The sequence below is a fragment of the Artibeus jamaicensis genome, unplaced genomic scaffold (genome assembly GCF_021234435.1).
Source record: "Artibeus jamaicensis isolate MK-2021 breed Jamaican fruit bat unplaced genomic scaffold, CSHL_Jam_final scaffold_754, whole genome shotgun sequence".
NCBI classification, from domain to species: domain Eukaryota; kingdom Metazoa; phylum Chordata; class Mammalia; order Chiroptera; family Phyllostomidae; genus Artibeus; species Artibeus jamaicensis.
The window spans coordinates 8,302,102-8,317,062 of NW_026522054.1; the positions used below are offsets into that span (position 1 = coordinate 8,302,102).

At 55.4% G+C, this 14,961-nt stretch overlaps 2 protein-coding genes across 4 annotated transcripts; one reads left to right on the top strand and one right to left on the bottom strand.

Moving 5' to 3' along the window:
- The first annotated feature begins 955 nt into the window (after positions 1–955).
- On the top strand, positions 956–7,789 carry LOC119060828 (alpha-1,3-mannosyl-glycoprotein 4-beta-N-acetylglucosaminyltransferase-like protein MGAT4E). The gene is made up of 5 exons (XM_053659516.1): positions 956–1,027; positions 1,214–1,359; positions 1,727–1,820; positions 2,863–3,981; positions 5,520–7,789. The coding sequence occupies exons 2-5, from the start codon at positions 1,219–1,221 to the stop codon at positions 5,732–5,734; spliced, it is 1,569 nt and encodes a 522-aa protein (XP_053515491.1). The 5' UTR covers positions 956–1,027; positions 1,214–1,218; the 3' UTR covers positions 5,735–7,789.
- A 1,926-nt stretch (positions 7,790–9,715) lies between these two features.
- RABIF (RAB interacting factor) lies at positions 9,716–14,944 on the bottom strand. Of its 3 annotated transcripts, none has more exons than XM_053659522.1 (3): positions 14,578–14,944; positions 13,669–13,764; positions 9,716–11,671 (listed from the first exon to the last, which is right to left on the bottom strand). In XM_053659522.1, the coding sequence occupies exons 1-3, from the start codon at positions 14,701–14,703 to the stop codon at positions 11,426–11,428; spliced, it is 468 nt and encodes a 155-aa protein (XP_053515497.1). In that variant the 5' UTR covers positions 14,704–14,944; the 3' UTR covers positions 9,716–11,425. The 3 variants fall into 3 exon arrangements, with proteins under 3 accessions (XP_053515497.1, XP_053515499.1, XP_053515498.1); XM_053659524.1 differs by lacking the exon at positions 14,578–14,944 and adding an exon at positions 13,841–14,082; XM_053659523.1 differs by lacking the exon at positions 13,669–13,764.
- Positions 14,945–14,961: the final 17 nt, after the last annotated feature.

Consider the following 14,961-nt stretch of genomic DNA (forward strand, 5'->3'; position numbering starts at 1 on the left):
GTATCCACGCATTTCTGGAGCAGAGAAGCCAATTTGTTCCACGTGCAGGGGTTTGTGTCTGAGTCACCTCTGACCAAAAGTCCCGGGGTAAGGAAACCAGGTAAGAAAAGTTTAATCTGTGAAATCCTGCTACCAACATAAGGATTATTGGTATAACTCCCACCGAAAAGCTAAACGGTTAAGGGAGGGAAGCCTGTTAACCTCCACCAAAATGCTCAACTGGTAGTCACCAATGATAATGAGGAGATTGGCCCTCGCTGGTGTGGCTCAGTGGACTGAGCACTGGCCTGTGAACCAAAGGGTCGCCAGTTTGATTCCTAGTCAGGCCACATGACTGGGTTGCAGACTAGGTCCCTAGTAGGGGGCACATGAGAGGCAACCACACATTGAAGTTTCTCTCCTTCTCCCTCCCTTCCCCTCTCTCTAAAAATAAATAAATAAAATCTACAAAGAAGGGAAGGGAGGGAGGAAGAAAGACAATGGAGAGATCAGAGAACGTCACAGCCCCGGGAACAGAGAGATTCCTGCCTGGGATTTCCTCCATGTCCTGGGGTAAGAATCGAGAGCTGGCGACAAGCAAATGAAAGGCTTTCCTCTGCTCACTCAGAAACAGCGGGAACACAGAGGGAAAGGCCCCCCCCCCCCCCCGCGGGCCTTTGAGGCTTAGTGAGCCTGCAGTCCCACAGCCCCACCCTCCAGGAAAAGACTTTTTTACTCAGCGTGGAATCACGTCCTAATCAAGGTCTGTGAATAACATTAAAAATTGGAATAAATGAACGATACCATTCATTAAAAAGCCACCCAATTCCTTAGCACTTAGCAACCCTTCGAGTTCTTCTATTTTAACAGTTCCACTTTTGTTTGCAAAAGCGGGCTGGGTGGAGACCATCTGTTCTCCGAGATAAGTGGCCGCGTCCCTGAGCCCCGGGCGGCACCCCGTTTGGGGAAGGAGGCGTCGTGGGAAAGTGCAGTCTCCCCACGGAGCCATCGAGAGTATCAGCGGAGGGACGGGGCAGCTCCTCCTGGGGTGAGAAGAGCTCTGTGCCATCCTGTCAGGTGCCCCCCACCCAGCCCACCCGCCCTGAGGGGAACAGTGACACAGAGGAGAGTAGGCTGGGGGGACGGGTTGGGGGAAGGCTTCCGGGGGACACGGGAAGTGGAGACGTGCACCAGGTGGGGGCGGCCTTCAGCCTCAGGCCGCTTTCTGCTGCAGGAGCCATGTCCAGCCCAGGCAGCATGCGGTGCTCCATCAGGCACGGCCTCCTCACCTTGGTGGCCCTCGGGCTCCTGTGGCTCTTCATCACTTTGAAAGTCTCCAGAGAAATTGAAGATGATCCCGTGATGTCTATCAAAGGCCAAGTAGCAACCGTTGCTCTCCGCGTGGGGACTGAGCCCTAGGGTGGGCAGGGTGTGGACAGGCAGCCCCTCAGCCGTGCCTGCCCCGTTCACCTGAGAGCAGAAAGCTCCAGAGGGAGTGGGGTGGACCTGGACCCGCTGGTCCACGAAGAAGTTGCATCCTTCCCCGTATGTATTAAGGTGAGAGAGAGACACGCACGGCTTGAGCTCTGGGTCCTTTGGCCAGTGGTCAGACGTCCCAAGAATGTGCTCACCCGTGGAGAGTGATCCACTTCCCCTCTTTCCCTGGAGAAGTTTCTGGAAGCTCCTAGGGCTAAACCTTGTTCTTGTCCTGAAAGGGAAGGCATGTTTTGCTTTGTCAATGCCTCAGGACAGTGGCGGCAGAAGGAAGGACCCAAGACCACGAGAAGACTGGCAGAATCTCACCTTCCAATACATGAAAAAAGTCCAGCAGCGAAGAAAGAGTAAGTTCCAAGGACGGAAATGGGGTCCCCAGGGGAGGCGGGGGCCTCCCCCGAAGTAAGGTAGCGAGGAAGGAGAGAAGGAAGGGGAGAAGGAAAGGCGGGGCTGTGTGGGGAATGGCTGGACCTGGCCGACAGTCCTCTCCCCACTAGGACGCTTAAGTCACTTGCTGGAGGGAATGCAGAGCCACTGGACTTGAGAACCCTGGGCCCAGAACCGTGCCTGTGTCTCAGGGTCCACCGCCCTCCGTGTCCTGGGTTGGGAACTAAGCTCAAGGCTGGAGGGACCTGCTGGAGGCCACACACTCAGTGGCAGGAACGGGCCGAGGAGAACCTTGGGCTCCAGACTTGGAGAGCAAGTGCTCTCCCCGAGATATCTTCTTCCAGGGAGAGCTCTGCGGGAGAGCTGGCCAAACACAGACAGTCGGTGCTGCCTGAGCACTTGAGTGCGTGCCAGACAAGTCCGGCTCCAGGCAGACTCAGAGGGACCCCTGGGGACTGGGCATCGCAAAACTTAGTCCTTTTGCAAGTGAAGCACACACAGGAAGCCCCTGGTGACGCTGTGGAAATGCAGGTCCTGTTCCGGGCAGTTTGAGGCAGGGGCCCCGACTCTGTATTTCTCGTGAATGTCCTGACTGCATTGCTGGAATAAGGCCCCCACTTCGACGAGCAAGGAGCTAGACATCCCCGCACCAGAACACAGAATCAGCCCTGGCTGGTGTGGTTCAGTAGATTGAGTGCTGGACTGCGAACCAAGGGGTCGCTGGTTCAGTCCCCGGTCAGGGCACACGCCTGGGATGCAGGCCAGGTCCCCAGTGGGGGAGCGTGAGAAGCAACCACACATCGATGTTTCTCTCCCTCTCTTTCTCCCTCCCCTCCTGTCTCTAAAATATACATAAGATAAATCTTAAGACAGAGTCAATGGAGAAAATAGATGGACAAGAGAGGAAGAGAGAAGGCCCCAAAGAGCGCCCCAACCCGTGACCCCCCCAGCACCTTCCCCACCACCCGCCCTCACCACGGTGCCCATTCTGCCTCCCCCCAGGATGGCTGACGGTGGGCATCTCCTCGGTGCCAGGCCCGGGTCGGAGCGGCCTCCTGCACACACTGGTCTCCCTGTTCCGAGCCTCCTCCAGGGCGGAGCAGAGGCGTCTCACGGTGCTGGTCCACCTGGCCGACTCTGACCCTGCCCGGCTCAGAAAAACCACTGCCCAGATTTCAACCCTCTTCAGCCCGCAAATCCTGGCAGGGCAGCTGGTGCTGATCCACGCTCCGCCGGATGCCTACCCTGTGGGTGACCCTGAGGACCAGGCCTACCGGGGGGACACCTGCTCCAAGCAGAACGTGGACCATGCCTTCCTCGTGAGCTTTGCTGCAGGGCTCTCTGACTACTTCCTGTTGCTGGAGGACGATGCCTTCTGCGCCCCCAACTTCATCACCCACATCCGCCGGAGACTGGGCAGCATGAGCAGGACCCCGTGGGTGCTGATGGAGCTCTCGAACCTGGGCTTGCTGGGCAAGCTCCTGCACGGCAGGGACCTCCCGCTGCTGGCCCACTTCCTCCTCCTCTTCCACAAGGAGAAGCCCCTGGACCAGCTGCTCCCGCATTTCCGCAGCCTCCTGGCCCAGAAACACGCCGTCCTCAGCAGGCCTTTCCTCTTCTACCGCCGGGGCTCCCACTACGGCGCCGGCAACAGCCACGTGGCTGGAGCCCTGAGGAACAGGGCCCCCCGCGGCCCCCACAATCCTCCCGGAGCCGTGTTCACGGACATGAAGGTCCTGGGGGTTCATTTCCCCTGGCAGGCCTATACTCTGGATGAGTCTTTCTTCTGGACCCACAACGTCAGCGCAGGGAGCCACCTGACAGTCATCCTGAACCACCCAGCCAGCCTGCGGCGGGTGCAGGTGCTGACGGGCACCGTGGTGGACGGAAAGCACGCCCTGCAGAAGGGGCGGGTGGAGCTGGGCTATGAGCCGGAGGGAACGCCGCAGTTCTGCACCAGCTTTGCTGTGCTGGGCCCCCTCCTGGAGGGGCAGCTGGATCAGGAGATCGTCCCACGGAGCGTGGGGCACGATGTGAGCTGCGTGAGGCTGGTGGTGAACGCCCGTCAGGCTGGTGGGCTCATCATCAGACACATTTACCTCTGGGAGGAACGAGCCGAAGGTAGGACGGAGGCTCACAGTTGGAGATAAATCAGTGAGGGTCCGAAAAATTAAAGCCTGGGAGTCACTCCATTCCGGCCTGTCCAGGTGACCAGACTCGGGAAAGGGGCAGAGGGAGAAGGCTCAGTCACGATTTGGGTGCCACGGAGATGGCAGGAGGCCTGTCCCTCCCCTTCTGTGCCCAAACAAGTGACTCGAGCAGCACCTTTCCGGGCGGCGCGTTCAGCTTAGCCCGGTTTGGGGGACGGTCTTGGTCACGAAGGCAGGTGTTGTGTGTGCAGGTGCACATTCCAGAGTTCACACACAGTCAGGGGGCATGAGGGGTCACTGGGCAGCAAGGGTGAATGGGCAGACCGTGGGGGGGTCCCTAGAGTGGACACCACGAGAGGCCAAGAAAGGGACTCCCGTTCGTTGCACACCGATGTTCAGGGGCGTAGTGGAGGGACTGATGGCCTTAAACGAACTCCTTAAGTGAACCGTCCATTTTCGGCCTTTCCTGGGCAGCTTGGACGTGAATGGTTTGCAGCTAAAACTTCACTTTCTCATCTCGGTTCACTCCTTGGCCCCCCACCGGCTTCCACATCCTCTGAGTCCTGAAACGCTTCCCGACCTGTAAGAACTGATGCTCAGAGGCAATCTTCCCACTTTGTTCTTTTTATTTTACTTTTAAAAATATTTTATTTATTTTTTTAAGATTTTACTTCTTTATCCTTAGAGGGTTAGGGAGGGAGAGAGGGAGAGAAATATCAATGTATGGTTGCCTCTCGTGCGCCCCCTGCTGGGAACTGGCCTGCAACCCAGGCATGTGCCCTGACTGGGCATCAAGCTGCAATCCATTGGTTCACAGGCCCACACTCAATCCACTGAGCTACACCAGCCAGTGCTATTTATTTTAGACAGAGGGGAAGGGAGAAAGAGAAACATCAATGTGTGGTTGCCTCTTGTACGCTCCCTACTGGGGATCTGACCCGGCCCACAACCCAAGCATGTGCCCTGACTGGGAATGGAACCAGCGATGTTTTGGTTCACAGGCTGGCACTCAAGCCACTGAGCCACTCCAGCCAGGGCCAAAAATTGAGTTTTATAGTGTGTGAATTATGTCTGCATAAAGCAGCTATTATTTAAAAAGCCGTATGAGCAAGTCAGAGGGCTTATTAGACTCTGCTGATGGCCACAGGGAGGACCTGAGGGTTTGGAACAGGAAAGAGAAGGGCTGGAGCCATGGCTGCTTCACTGTCACCTCCACTCACCACACCTGAAACAAAATCTTTCCCTTGCCCCCGAAGCTGTCCCCTCCCAACCTGTCTGTCCCTGGCAGCAGTGGCCCTCTGCATGGGAACTCAAAGTCTTGAAACGGTGCTTTCAAAGGAGTGGTCCGTGAAGCATTTGCATGGCATCACTTTGAACTGCTTCTTAAAAATGCTTTTACCAGGTCTTGCTCATTCTCCAATTAAAGTGCTCCAACCCCTGTGATCTCCTATTTTCATATCCACCCTGTCCAGGCCTGTCCCGGAGGCTCACACCCATACCTCTCCACAGGCGTCCAGCGCCAGCCTGGGAGAGCGCTGGCCACCATGAGTGCGACCAAAGAAAAAAGGAGAGAGGAGAGTTCCCAGGACGTGTGTGAGTGCAGCTCCCTGGCCTCAGCCACCTTGTCTGCGAAGCCGGCTCAGCTGCCTCTTGGGTTTGTCTACTGCACAGTGAGCTCGATGCACTGCCCAAACTCGGAAGATGTTGGACGAGTGAGGGAATGACCCCTAGCTTTTAGTTCACAGAGCTCATAGGAATCCATGTCTGATTCAGTCTTCGCACAGACACTGGGGGGACAACCCCCATTTTACATCCTGAGAAGTGGGTGTGAAGGGCAGAGACTGTTTGCCTGGGACCTGCAGTGGCCCCACGGGATCCCTGCACCCTGGACCCCGTCTTACCCATGCGGCCCAAAGGCGGGTGTGGAGAGGCTTCTGAGATAATCTCAGGAAAGTCACTGCCAAGCTGCCGGCAAGGCCTGGTCCACAGCCCACAGACACCTGCGCCCCACCTGCACCCTGGCCAGTGCCAGCCTGCCCTTTCCTGATCTGGCTTCTGCAGGGGAGGGGCTGCGGGACTCTGGTGCCGTGCTCCAGGAAGTGGTGGGAGGGGGTGGCTGTCCCCAAGCTGACTGGCCATGACCTTGCTGAAGCCACTGCCTGGACTCAGGAGGGGCCCCGGGCAGCCAGCTCCCCGTCTAAGGTGCTGAGTGAGGCCTGCTCCCGGGAGCCCAGGTGTAAGGAAGGTCCCCTCACGGGGTGGCCCCTGACGGGTGGCCTGCAGCTGCCTCGGCTGTGGGCTGAGCCCGTCGGCCGTCGGTAAGGCAGAAAAGCCCTCCAGTTTCCTGAGCATCAGGGAGTCTCCGCACCCACCTCACCCCGGCCATGGCCACCCCACCCTGCCCGGCAGGAGGTGCCCTGTGGCCGCCCTGTCCTGGTCGGGGGCCGTGTCCGCCGCTGTCCAAAACGGCTGTCACCCCTGGGGAAGCCCCACGGGCGAGACCCCCCTTCAAAGTCCATAATCAAACTTTGTTTAAAGCCCCGATGTCGGGTTTACTTGTATCCCTCAAGCTCAGATTGCACGACATGGGCACAGGGCCCATCCCCCAGGGACTTGAGGGACTGACGGTCCAGGACAAGACACCTCGACTCACTCAGAGGCCACACGGACAGCCGGACATCGGGCCAAGGCAGAGCACAGGGCATGGACCATGGAGCACAGAGTTCCCAGAACACGGAAGTTTTCCTCTCCTGCTGAGAGTGTGTGTATGTTCAGTGCGTGGGGGTCCGGGCCCCAAGTTAAGAGCCTTTTGAATTTACACGAACGTTTTTAGAATTCTTCAGTGAAACCCTCTGGGCCTGGGGATTTCTTGGGAGGAGTTTTTAAACTATGAATGTGATTTTTAAAATTCTAGGGTTATTAAAATTATCCCCTTCAAATTGGGTGTTATGTATTAATACTTTGTATTTGTTGAGTTCCTCTCTCTCTGCCAGTTTCTCCCTTGTCATTCTGTGGGCAGTTGTTGGGGGTGGTTCAGTCTCCCACCCGGCTTCTGGAATGTCTGTTTTCTTCCGTTCAACCAGGTTTTGCTTCCTGTACTTTGCAGTCTGTCTGTGTGGTGGGCATACAGTTGGGGTCGTGTTCTCTCGGTGGACCGATCCCTTATCAAAACATAACACCCCTTTCTGCCTCTGGTCATGGTCTTGCTCTGCAGTCGACTTTATCTGAAACAAATGTAGTCATTCCTACTTTCCTTTCCTTAATTTCCCCTGGTAATTCTTTTCCCTCCTTTTGCATTTAACTACCTATGTGGTTATATTGAATCGGCCCCACAATTCAGTTGGCCAGAAAGTCTGTTCACTTGGCTGAGAAAATCCTTCAGACATGAAATTTGTTTGGCCAGAAAATTTGTTGCATCCACCAAAAAGTTTGTTTGGTGGCCAGAAAGTTTGTTGTTGGCCAAAAAGTCCGTTCAATGAAATTTGAACTTGAAATTTCGGTCGATTGACCAATATTTCGTTCATCTGGCAAAAAAGGTCAGCCAAAAAAGTCCATTGGCCTTGTCCATGAGCTGGCTCTATTAGTGCTTGTTGTCTTTAACTTCATTTGAAACCATTTTGATAGGTTGTATTGTGACAACTGTTACATCAGCATGAAGTTTCAAAAAAATTATCAAAAGTAGTACATTTTTGTGTAGCTGTTCTAATATTAATAGAAGAAAATAAGCAACATTTTTGAGAAAGGTAAAAATGTAAAAATAAAGATTGGTGCTCTGTGTGGAGGAGCTGTGACTGATCGAATGTGTCAAGAGTGGTTTGTGAAGTTCTGTCCTAGAGATTTCTCGCTGGACGATGCTCCTTGGTTGGGTGGACCAGTTGAAGTTGAGAGGAACTCGTGGGAAATTAACACATATATTGAACTGAAGAAAAGTGAAAATATGACCCATCAGACTCTGTGGGGTGCAGCTAAGTCAGTGCTGACAGGCAAATTCACAGCGCTAAATGTTCCCACTGGAAAAGAAGGAAGACATGGCTCACTGATCTGCCCACTGATCGCAACACTTGAGAGAAAGAAGAGCAAAGTAATCGCTACCCAAACAGAAGCAAGGAAATAGTAAAGATAAGAGCTGAAATCAGGGAAAATGAAAATGAAGAGAACCAATTTAACAAAGAGCTAATTTTTTATTTTATTTTTTTAAAGATTTTACTTATTTTTAGAGAGGGGAAGGGAGGGAGAAAGAGTGGGAGAGAAACATCAAGGTGTGGTTGCCTCACGCGCCCTGTACTGGGACCTGGTCTGCAACCCAGGTATGTGCCCTGACTGGGAATCGAATTGACAACCCTTTGGTTCATGGGCCAGCACTCAAATCCACTGAGCCACACCAGCCACAGCAAGAGCTAATTTTTCAAAAAAGACTTTATCTTTAGAGGGGAAGGGAAGGAGAGAGGGAGAGAAATATCATTGTATGGTTGCCTGTTGTGTGTCCCCTGCTGGAACTGGCCTGCAACCCAGGCATGTGCCCTGACTGGGAATCGATCCTTGATCCTCTGGTTCACAGGCCCGCGCTCAATCCACTGAGCTATGCCAGCCAGGGCAAGAGCTAGTTTTTTAAATGACCAATAGGACTGACCAGCCTCTAGCAAGACAGTAAGAGAAACTGTGGATTATCCATCTCAGGACTGAAACCGAGGGTGTCCCTGCAGACCCTGACAACGTCAGAGGAGGGGGAAAGCCAGGGACAACGTGACACAAATACACTGGACAGTTAGAACGGACCAAGGACTCCAGAAACGCCAGCCCACCCGTCGCAATGTTTCAAACATGGAACATTTTCGTTACATTTAAGTAGAGAATCGCATGCAGAAATACAGCCAAGAAGGTCTTTTTCCGCTTACATGGAACCCAAAGAGGAAAGGACGACACGCTGGTGTCAGACGGAGCTGGGCTTTGAGGAACGAAGACAGTGCAGGGGGAGGGTCTCGCCTTCTCTGGGGGTCTCACCAGGGGAGCAGTGCTGAGAACAGGTGTGGCCGCACCCTGGGCTACTTCCCTTCTCAGAGTAGGAGGCATGTATATATACACCTTCTTGTCTAAGAGGCCCATGAGGAACCTCTTATTTCAGGTGTTCTAGAGCCAGACTCAAGGTCCCTGACCTCCAGAATCCTGGCCCCGGGGCTGGGGCACCAGCCTCTACTGCCCTCTGCTGGCCGCCAGTAGGGAGGACAGGCAAAGTGCTGCTTCATGATGTTGACCAGGACTCCGGGTTATTCCTGCAGGTACAGCTTCCTCGGCTTGCACCAGAACCTCTACCGGACTCACACCCCCGTGACTGGGTGAAGGTCAGGGCTGCATGGGGTCCCCCACAGATATGAGTGCACTGAGCTGGGGTCCTGAGCCCCTGAGTACTGGGGCCGGCCCCCGACATCCCATGGCTGGACTCAGGAGACACAGGCTGGGGAGGGAGAAGGCCCACAGCCCCACGCAGGGTGTGGGTGTACTCCCAGGGCGTCAGGGAGACTGGAATGGGAGACAGGCAGAGCAGGGCTCAGGCTGCCTCTGCGTTTTCCCATTATTCTCCCCAAGGACGTTCAGGGATCTTGTGTCCACTGCTCAGCACCTTTATTTCTCTAAGTCAGACTGAAAACACAGAATACTTCCGGCTGCCAGCAACAATGTTTGGAAGTTCTCAAAAAAGATACAAATAATCAGAAAGTATATAAAATTTCATTAGAAATAACAAATGCAAATCGAAGCAAGGAGACACCATTTGTTTTCCCTATTAAAGTGGCAAATGTTCTTTAACCACGACACCCAGGGCAGGGAAAGCTCAGAGCAGCGAGTGCTCTGAGGCGGGAGGCTGTTTCTAAGGGGCGTGGACACACGTACCCCCTGCACCCCAACTCCTAGTGACGGACCACGAGGACAGGCCACAGCTGCACGCCACGGCCACTGCTTCTAAGGACCCGGGGGTGGCAGCAGTTGGACTGTTCACATGTGCAGAGGAACACAGCAGAACACTGACGCCACGGACAGGAGTGCTGTATGAGGACAGCACGGGCCCGTATTTGCTTCACAAAACCACGTGTACACACATGTAGAAGAGCGTTAAAGACTTATACCACATTACTATTGGCAACCTCTGGATGGTGCAAATATGAGGGATTAAAAATGTTTATATCCATTTTTGTATTTACCTGCAACAAATGTGTACTACTTCCCATGTAAGAAGCCAAAGCCTTGTTTTAGGAGAGTCTGGCCTGGGTCTGGCTGTGCCCAGATGGGCCCGTCACCCCCGGAGGCATCTGCGTGGCTTTGTGCCTTCCGACCCGAGTGGACAGTTTCCACAGCTGTTCTGCAGATGCCAAGTCTTAGCCACAGGGCTGCTGGTCTAGAACAGGTCTCTCCTTTGCGCAGGAGCCCCTGGAGCTCTGACTGGGCAGGGAGGGCATAGGCTGGTTGCAAAGCCCAGCCCCAGGCCCGCATGTTGGTGGGGGGCCGTGGGGAGCAGGGCCACAGCAAGCCAGGTCGCTAGTGTGTCTGGTGGCAGGTACAGGTCTCCTGGATCTGAGGTGGGTGATGAGGGGACACCAGAACCTGCTCACGCAGACCACTCGAGGTAATTCATTCCAGAAGAGAAAGGACAGAACAGCAGAAAGTCCCAGTAAAGTCAGAGAAGTTTGCAATACTGCCCACTCCGGCCCCTTCAGCGGCCCCACAGCTGAAGGAACATCTGTTCAGGGCTGGCAGAGAGATTCCAAAGGACCAATACTCTGTGAGAAGCAGGCCTAGCGGGTTCAGTAGCTGACAACAGCATCCACCGAGGAAGTCTCTACCAACAGCAAAGGAAGCACGAACGTGTGCAGAGAAGGCAAACCCACAAACGCCTGAGTGTCCTGCAAGTGCCTGTCCCTCCTGTATGTGTCCCTCCTCCCCTGCAGCTCCGGAAGCCTGGCAAACAGCCCCATCAGCCCAGAGCAGAACCCTCACACCTGGTATGGGAGGTGTGTTCAAAGTGTTCCTGATTCATGGTTTAAATACAAAAGCTTGTAAATGCTAAACTCTGAGAGCATCTCTGTCATGTGTTATCCTGGCTAAAAGGCTGATGACTGCCTGCTCTTCTAGAACAGGAAGCCAGGGAGCTCTGGGGCCAAGGAGAGCCTAGCAGGGCACAGGGAGGACAGGACACCTGAGAAACGCCCTGGTCCGGAACCGCGGGAAGGGGCGCTCAGGGACACTGTGACGTAAAGTGAGCGAGGCCGAGGAAGCGGGCAGAGCGTTAGCCTCTGCACGTCCGCCTGGACGCGCAACACTGTAATTGGGATAGAGAAGTAGCAGCAGGACTGTCCCACCAGCCAACACTGGCTCTGGTGACAAGCAGCTCTCACACTAGGAGGGGCTGAGCCCCCTCCTCTCCGCTACTCATGGGAAACGCGTTCCAAGGCCACGTAGAAACTGTTCTTGTCATCTAGGCAATGCCAGCCGATGGGCCCGATTTCACAGTCTGCACAGACCAGGAACTTGACGTTGCCCACGTCCTTGGTGAAGCCAACATTCTCGAAGGTGAACATGTCGTCCACCAGCCAATGCTCCTGCAGGAGGTCGCCATCGGGACTGCCGCCGTCGGCCAGGGCGGGCTTCTTTCTCATGGATGGAAGGAAGAGCTGCAGGGGAGAGAACACACGAATGCCACGCTGAGCGTCCACGGCGCCAGCACCCCTTCTGGGCGCGGTCCTCGCAGAGACCAAAAGCGCAGGCCTGACTCTGCTGCAGGCTGCTCCTCTGTTGCCTGCAGCCTGTGCCCTGACTCTTAGGAGACAGGGAGGGGGACTGTGACCAGCTGTGGTGGTGACGGGGCTTCACTGCCATCCTGACCTTGGGCTTCCAGGCCCCAGTGGCCTTCAGGCCTCCTTCGGACACAGGTTCTGTGCTCTGCCCTCAGGTCGCAGCCGGGCAGTTCCTTCTCCACATTCAGCTCCAAAGTGACCACCTCAGGTCGTCTGCCCTAACCAAAGGATCTGAACTGACGTCCCATATTGCCCATGGTATTGTTATAATTTATTTGCTTTTTAAAAATCATGGATTTTAGGGAGACACACACACACACACACACACACAGATTTGTTCGTGCCTCATCAGTTGATCCTGTACGTGCTCTGACCAGCCCACAATCTTGGTGTATGGGGACGACACTCTAACCTACCCGGCCAGGACGCCTTTGTTTTTGAAAGCACCTTTACTGAGGCTGACATGTTGCATGCTGCATGTATTTACAGTACACGTTGATACACTCAGGCACATCACCATGATCGAGATGATGAGCACATTCATCTCTCCCAGAATTTCCTTTGCCATCCCCTCTTTATTTTTTGCTTGTCATCCTCTAAAACCGTTTTATTAGTTTACTGGCTTAGCAATTTCCCATGGCTCTCCTCCATGGGAATGAGAGCCCCTTCTGGCCCAACAACCAAGTCCCCAGTGCCTGGGACAGCGATGACAGAGCGCAGAACTCAGGTGTTTGTGGAAACGACACATGCGGGGCGTCTGCCTTTGCTCTATTCCATCACTGTTGTGAATGTGCTGGAGTCATCTTGTAAGAAACATTAAAAAGGAAAACTGAGTTCTCAAATGTGGAATACTGCCCCAGACTACCACAAAGTACACCAGCCGCAGCGCCTGGCCTTCTGCCATTCCCTACCCGCCCCGCCCAGTCGTGCACTTCCCACAGCCCCAGACTCTTCCCAAGCCAGTATGGCCTCTGGGTGCTAGTCTGCCACTGGCCATCCCAATAAAAGCAGAATGTTTTTTAAATATTTAAAAACATGCACCCTTGCTGGTTTGGCCCAGTGGACTAGTGTGACCCTATGAACCGAAGGGTCGCCGGTACAATTCCCAGGCGGGGCACATTCCTGGGTTGTGGACCAGGTCCCCCGTGGGGGACATGAGAGAGGCAATCACACACTGATGTTTCTCTTCCTCCCTTTCTCCTTCCAGGGAGGCAGGTGTGGTAACCCTGACGAGGGGGAGGCGCCCTACCAGGAAAGTTCCTGCCCCTGTCCTCCAGGAACTTGGCCTATGAGAACAGGTGTCTGTGCTGCGTCACCAGGGGAGCATCTGAGGACACAGCAAAGCACCACTGTCCCCCTGGTTACTCCGCCCTCTTTCTCACTGTTTGCCTCACCTGCCGTGCAGTGAGTCCCTGAGGCTTTGTCTCTCCTTCAGTGACAGTGGGAGCAGGCAGAGAGAGTGAGGGGTAAGCTGCTGTGACTTTCTGTGGGCCTCTGCTCCTACAAGTATTCCGGCCCATCCCCTCTACTGCCGGGTGAAGTCACACCCTGGCCACCCCTCAGGGGAGAAAATCAGGGAGGGCCTGAGCTCCCACCCTCAGAAAGTGCCCAGCAAAGGGGTGGCAGATCTCTCCTCACTGCCCCTTACCTTGTGGGTCCCTCTGGTTCTCCAAGTCCCACCTCCCAGGGTGGGCAAAACAAATAGGTTCCCAGTTGTGTGGGCATGAAACACAGAGCGGACGCCTGAGTTATTGCATATTAATTACTGCAGCATTTATTTATGTTACAGCTGCAAACCTGTTCTGCCCACTCCGTATTTAAATTCTGCAAGCCAGACCCCCCCCCCAGGACCACACACGGACACACGCACATACGTGATCTGAGCAGCAGCGTCTTGGCCTCTGGCTGCGATGCCCAGGATTACTGCGGGGGCGCATCCGGAATGAGGAGGGTTCCGCACAGACAATGGGCTGGAAATCAAGAGTCTTGTCTAACTTGAGGCAGACACCCCCCTGGCCAAGTGGACTGACTGCTTTCAGGACCCACCTGGACCCCTAACGCAGGACCGTCTCCTCAGAGACAGGGAGACACGACTCGGCGAGATTCTCTTGAAGCCCCCGTTTGCTTTTTCAAGCGTATTTTCTTTGCAGAAAACTTGGCAAGTCTGCTACGACACAGACTAGAGTAAAAACTGCTACAGCAGAGTAAACCTCTGTTGGTGTGTTTGTAGCGTCCAGGTCGGTGAGTACTTCCGGTGCTTTCACAACAAGCCCACAAGGTCTGCACCAGTCCTCCACCCAGAGGTGCAGCTCACGCCCGCCCCCTCGCCCCCCCCCCCGCCCCATGCGAACCCCCCAGGGCTTGTCCAGGCTCAGGATCTGGATCCTCTGCCTCAGGCAGGCTCGGGAGAGGACGCACCTCTGAGGCAGCGCTAGGACACCTGCCTGCGGACACGCGGCCTAGCGGGGAAAGCAGCACGAATGCCCCGAGTGCGGGAAGGACACCGCTGGCCCCCCTGTACTGTGCGTCCCTGTCTTCCATGGAGCCCGTGAGGCCATCAGGGTGGAGCCTGTGGGGAATACGGGTGACAAGCCCGCACGCAGTTGAGGGTGAAACAGAGTGAACTCCACACTTCCCTGTGGCAAGTTGACCAAAACCACGCTGTCTCCTCCACTTTCTCCCTCCTGGTGATGGAACCAGGAGAGGAATTAAGATCGGGGTCTTGGAGCCAAGAGAAACTGATCCCCAGGCCCTGAGGCTGCGGCCGCGCCAGGTCGCCCTACCTGTCGGCGGGAGAAGAGTGCGGTCCCTGGCTGCAATACGCGCGAGCCGCAACGCTGGCACAGCACCGCTTTCCGGTTCCGGCCCTCCGCGGACACCAGCTCGTTCGGAGGCGCCGCAGGCTCCATTGCCGCCGCCACTATCAGGGACTCGGACCGCGCAGGCGCAGCTCGGTCTGGTCCGACTGCGCCGGCGCGGGTCTCGGAAGGGGCGGAGCGGGTAGCCACGACCTTTTGCGCAGGCGCCCACGGCCCTGAGCTGGACTGTACTCCGCTCAGGCAGGCGCTGGCGCGCGCACGGAGTCCCCAGAGGGTCTGGCGTCAGCCAGCTTTGTGACGGGGTCACAAAGCTGGCTGACGCCAGGCGCCGACAAATCCTCTCCACGC

Coding starts and splice junctions, on each gene's coding strand:
- LOC119060828 (XM_053659516.1), top strand. CDS start 1,219: ATGTCCAGCCCAGGCAGCATGCGGTGCTCCATCAGGCACGGCCTCCTC. Junction 1,360..1,726: donor TGATGTCTATCAAAGGCCAA/GTAGCAACCGTT, acceptor TCAATGCCTCAG/GACAGTGGCGGCAGAAGGAA. Junction 3,982..5,519: donor CTGGGAGGAACGAGCCGAAG/GTAGGACGGAGG, acceptor ACCTCTCCACAG/GCGTCCAGCGCCAGCCTGGG.
- RABIF (XM_053659522.1), bottom strand. CDS start 14,703: ATGGAGCCTGCGGCGCCTCCGAACGAGCTGGTGTCCGCGGAGGGCCGG. Junction 13,765..14,577: donor CACTCTTCTCCCGCCGACAG/GTAGGGCGACCT, acceptor CTTGATTTCCAG/CCCATTGTCTGTGCGGAACC. Junction 11,672..13,668: donor GACGCTGCTGCTCAGATCAC/GTATGTGCGTGT, acceptor TCTCCCCTGCAG/CTCTTCCTTCCATCCATGAG.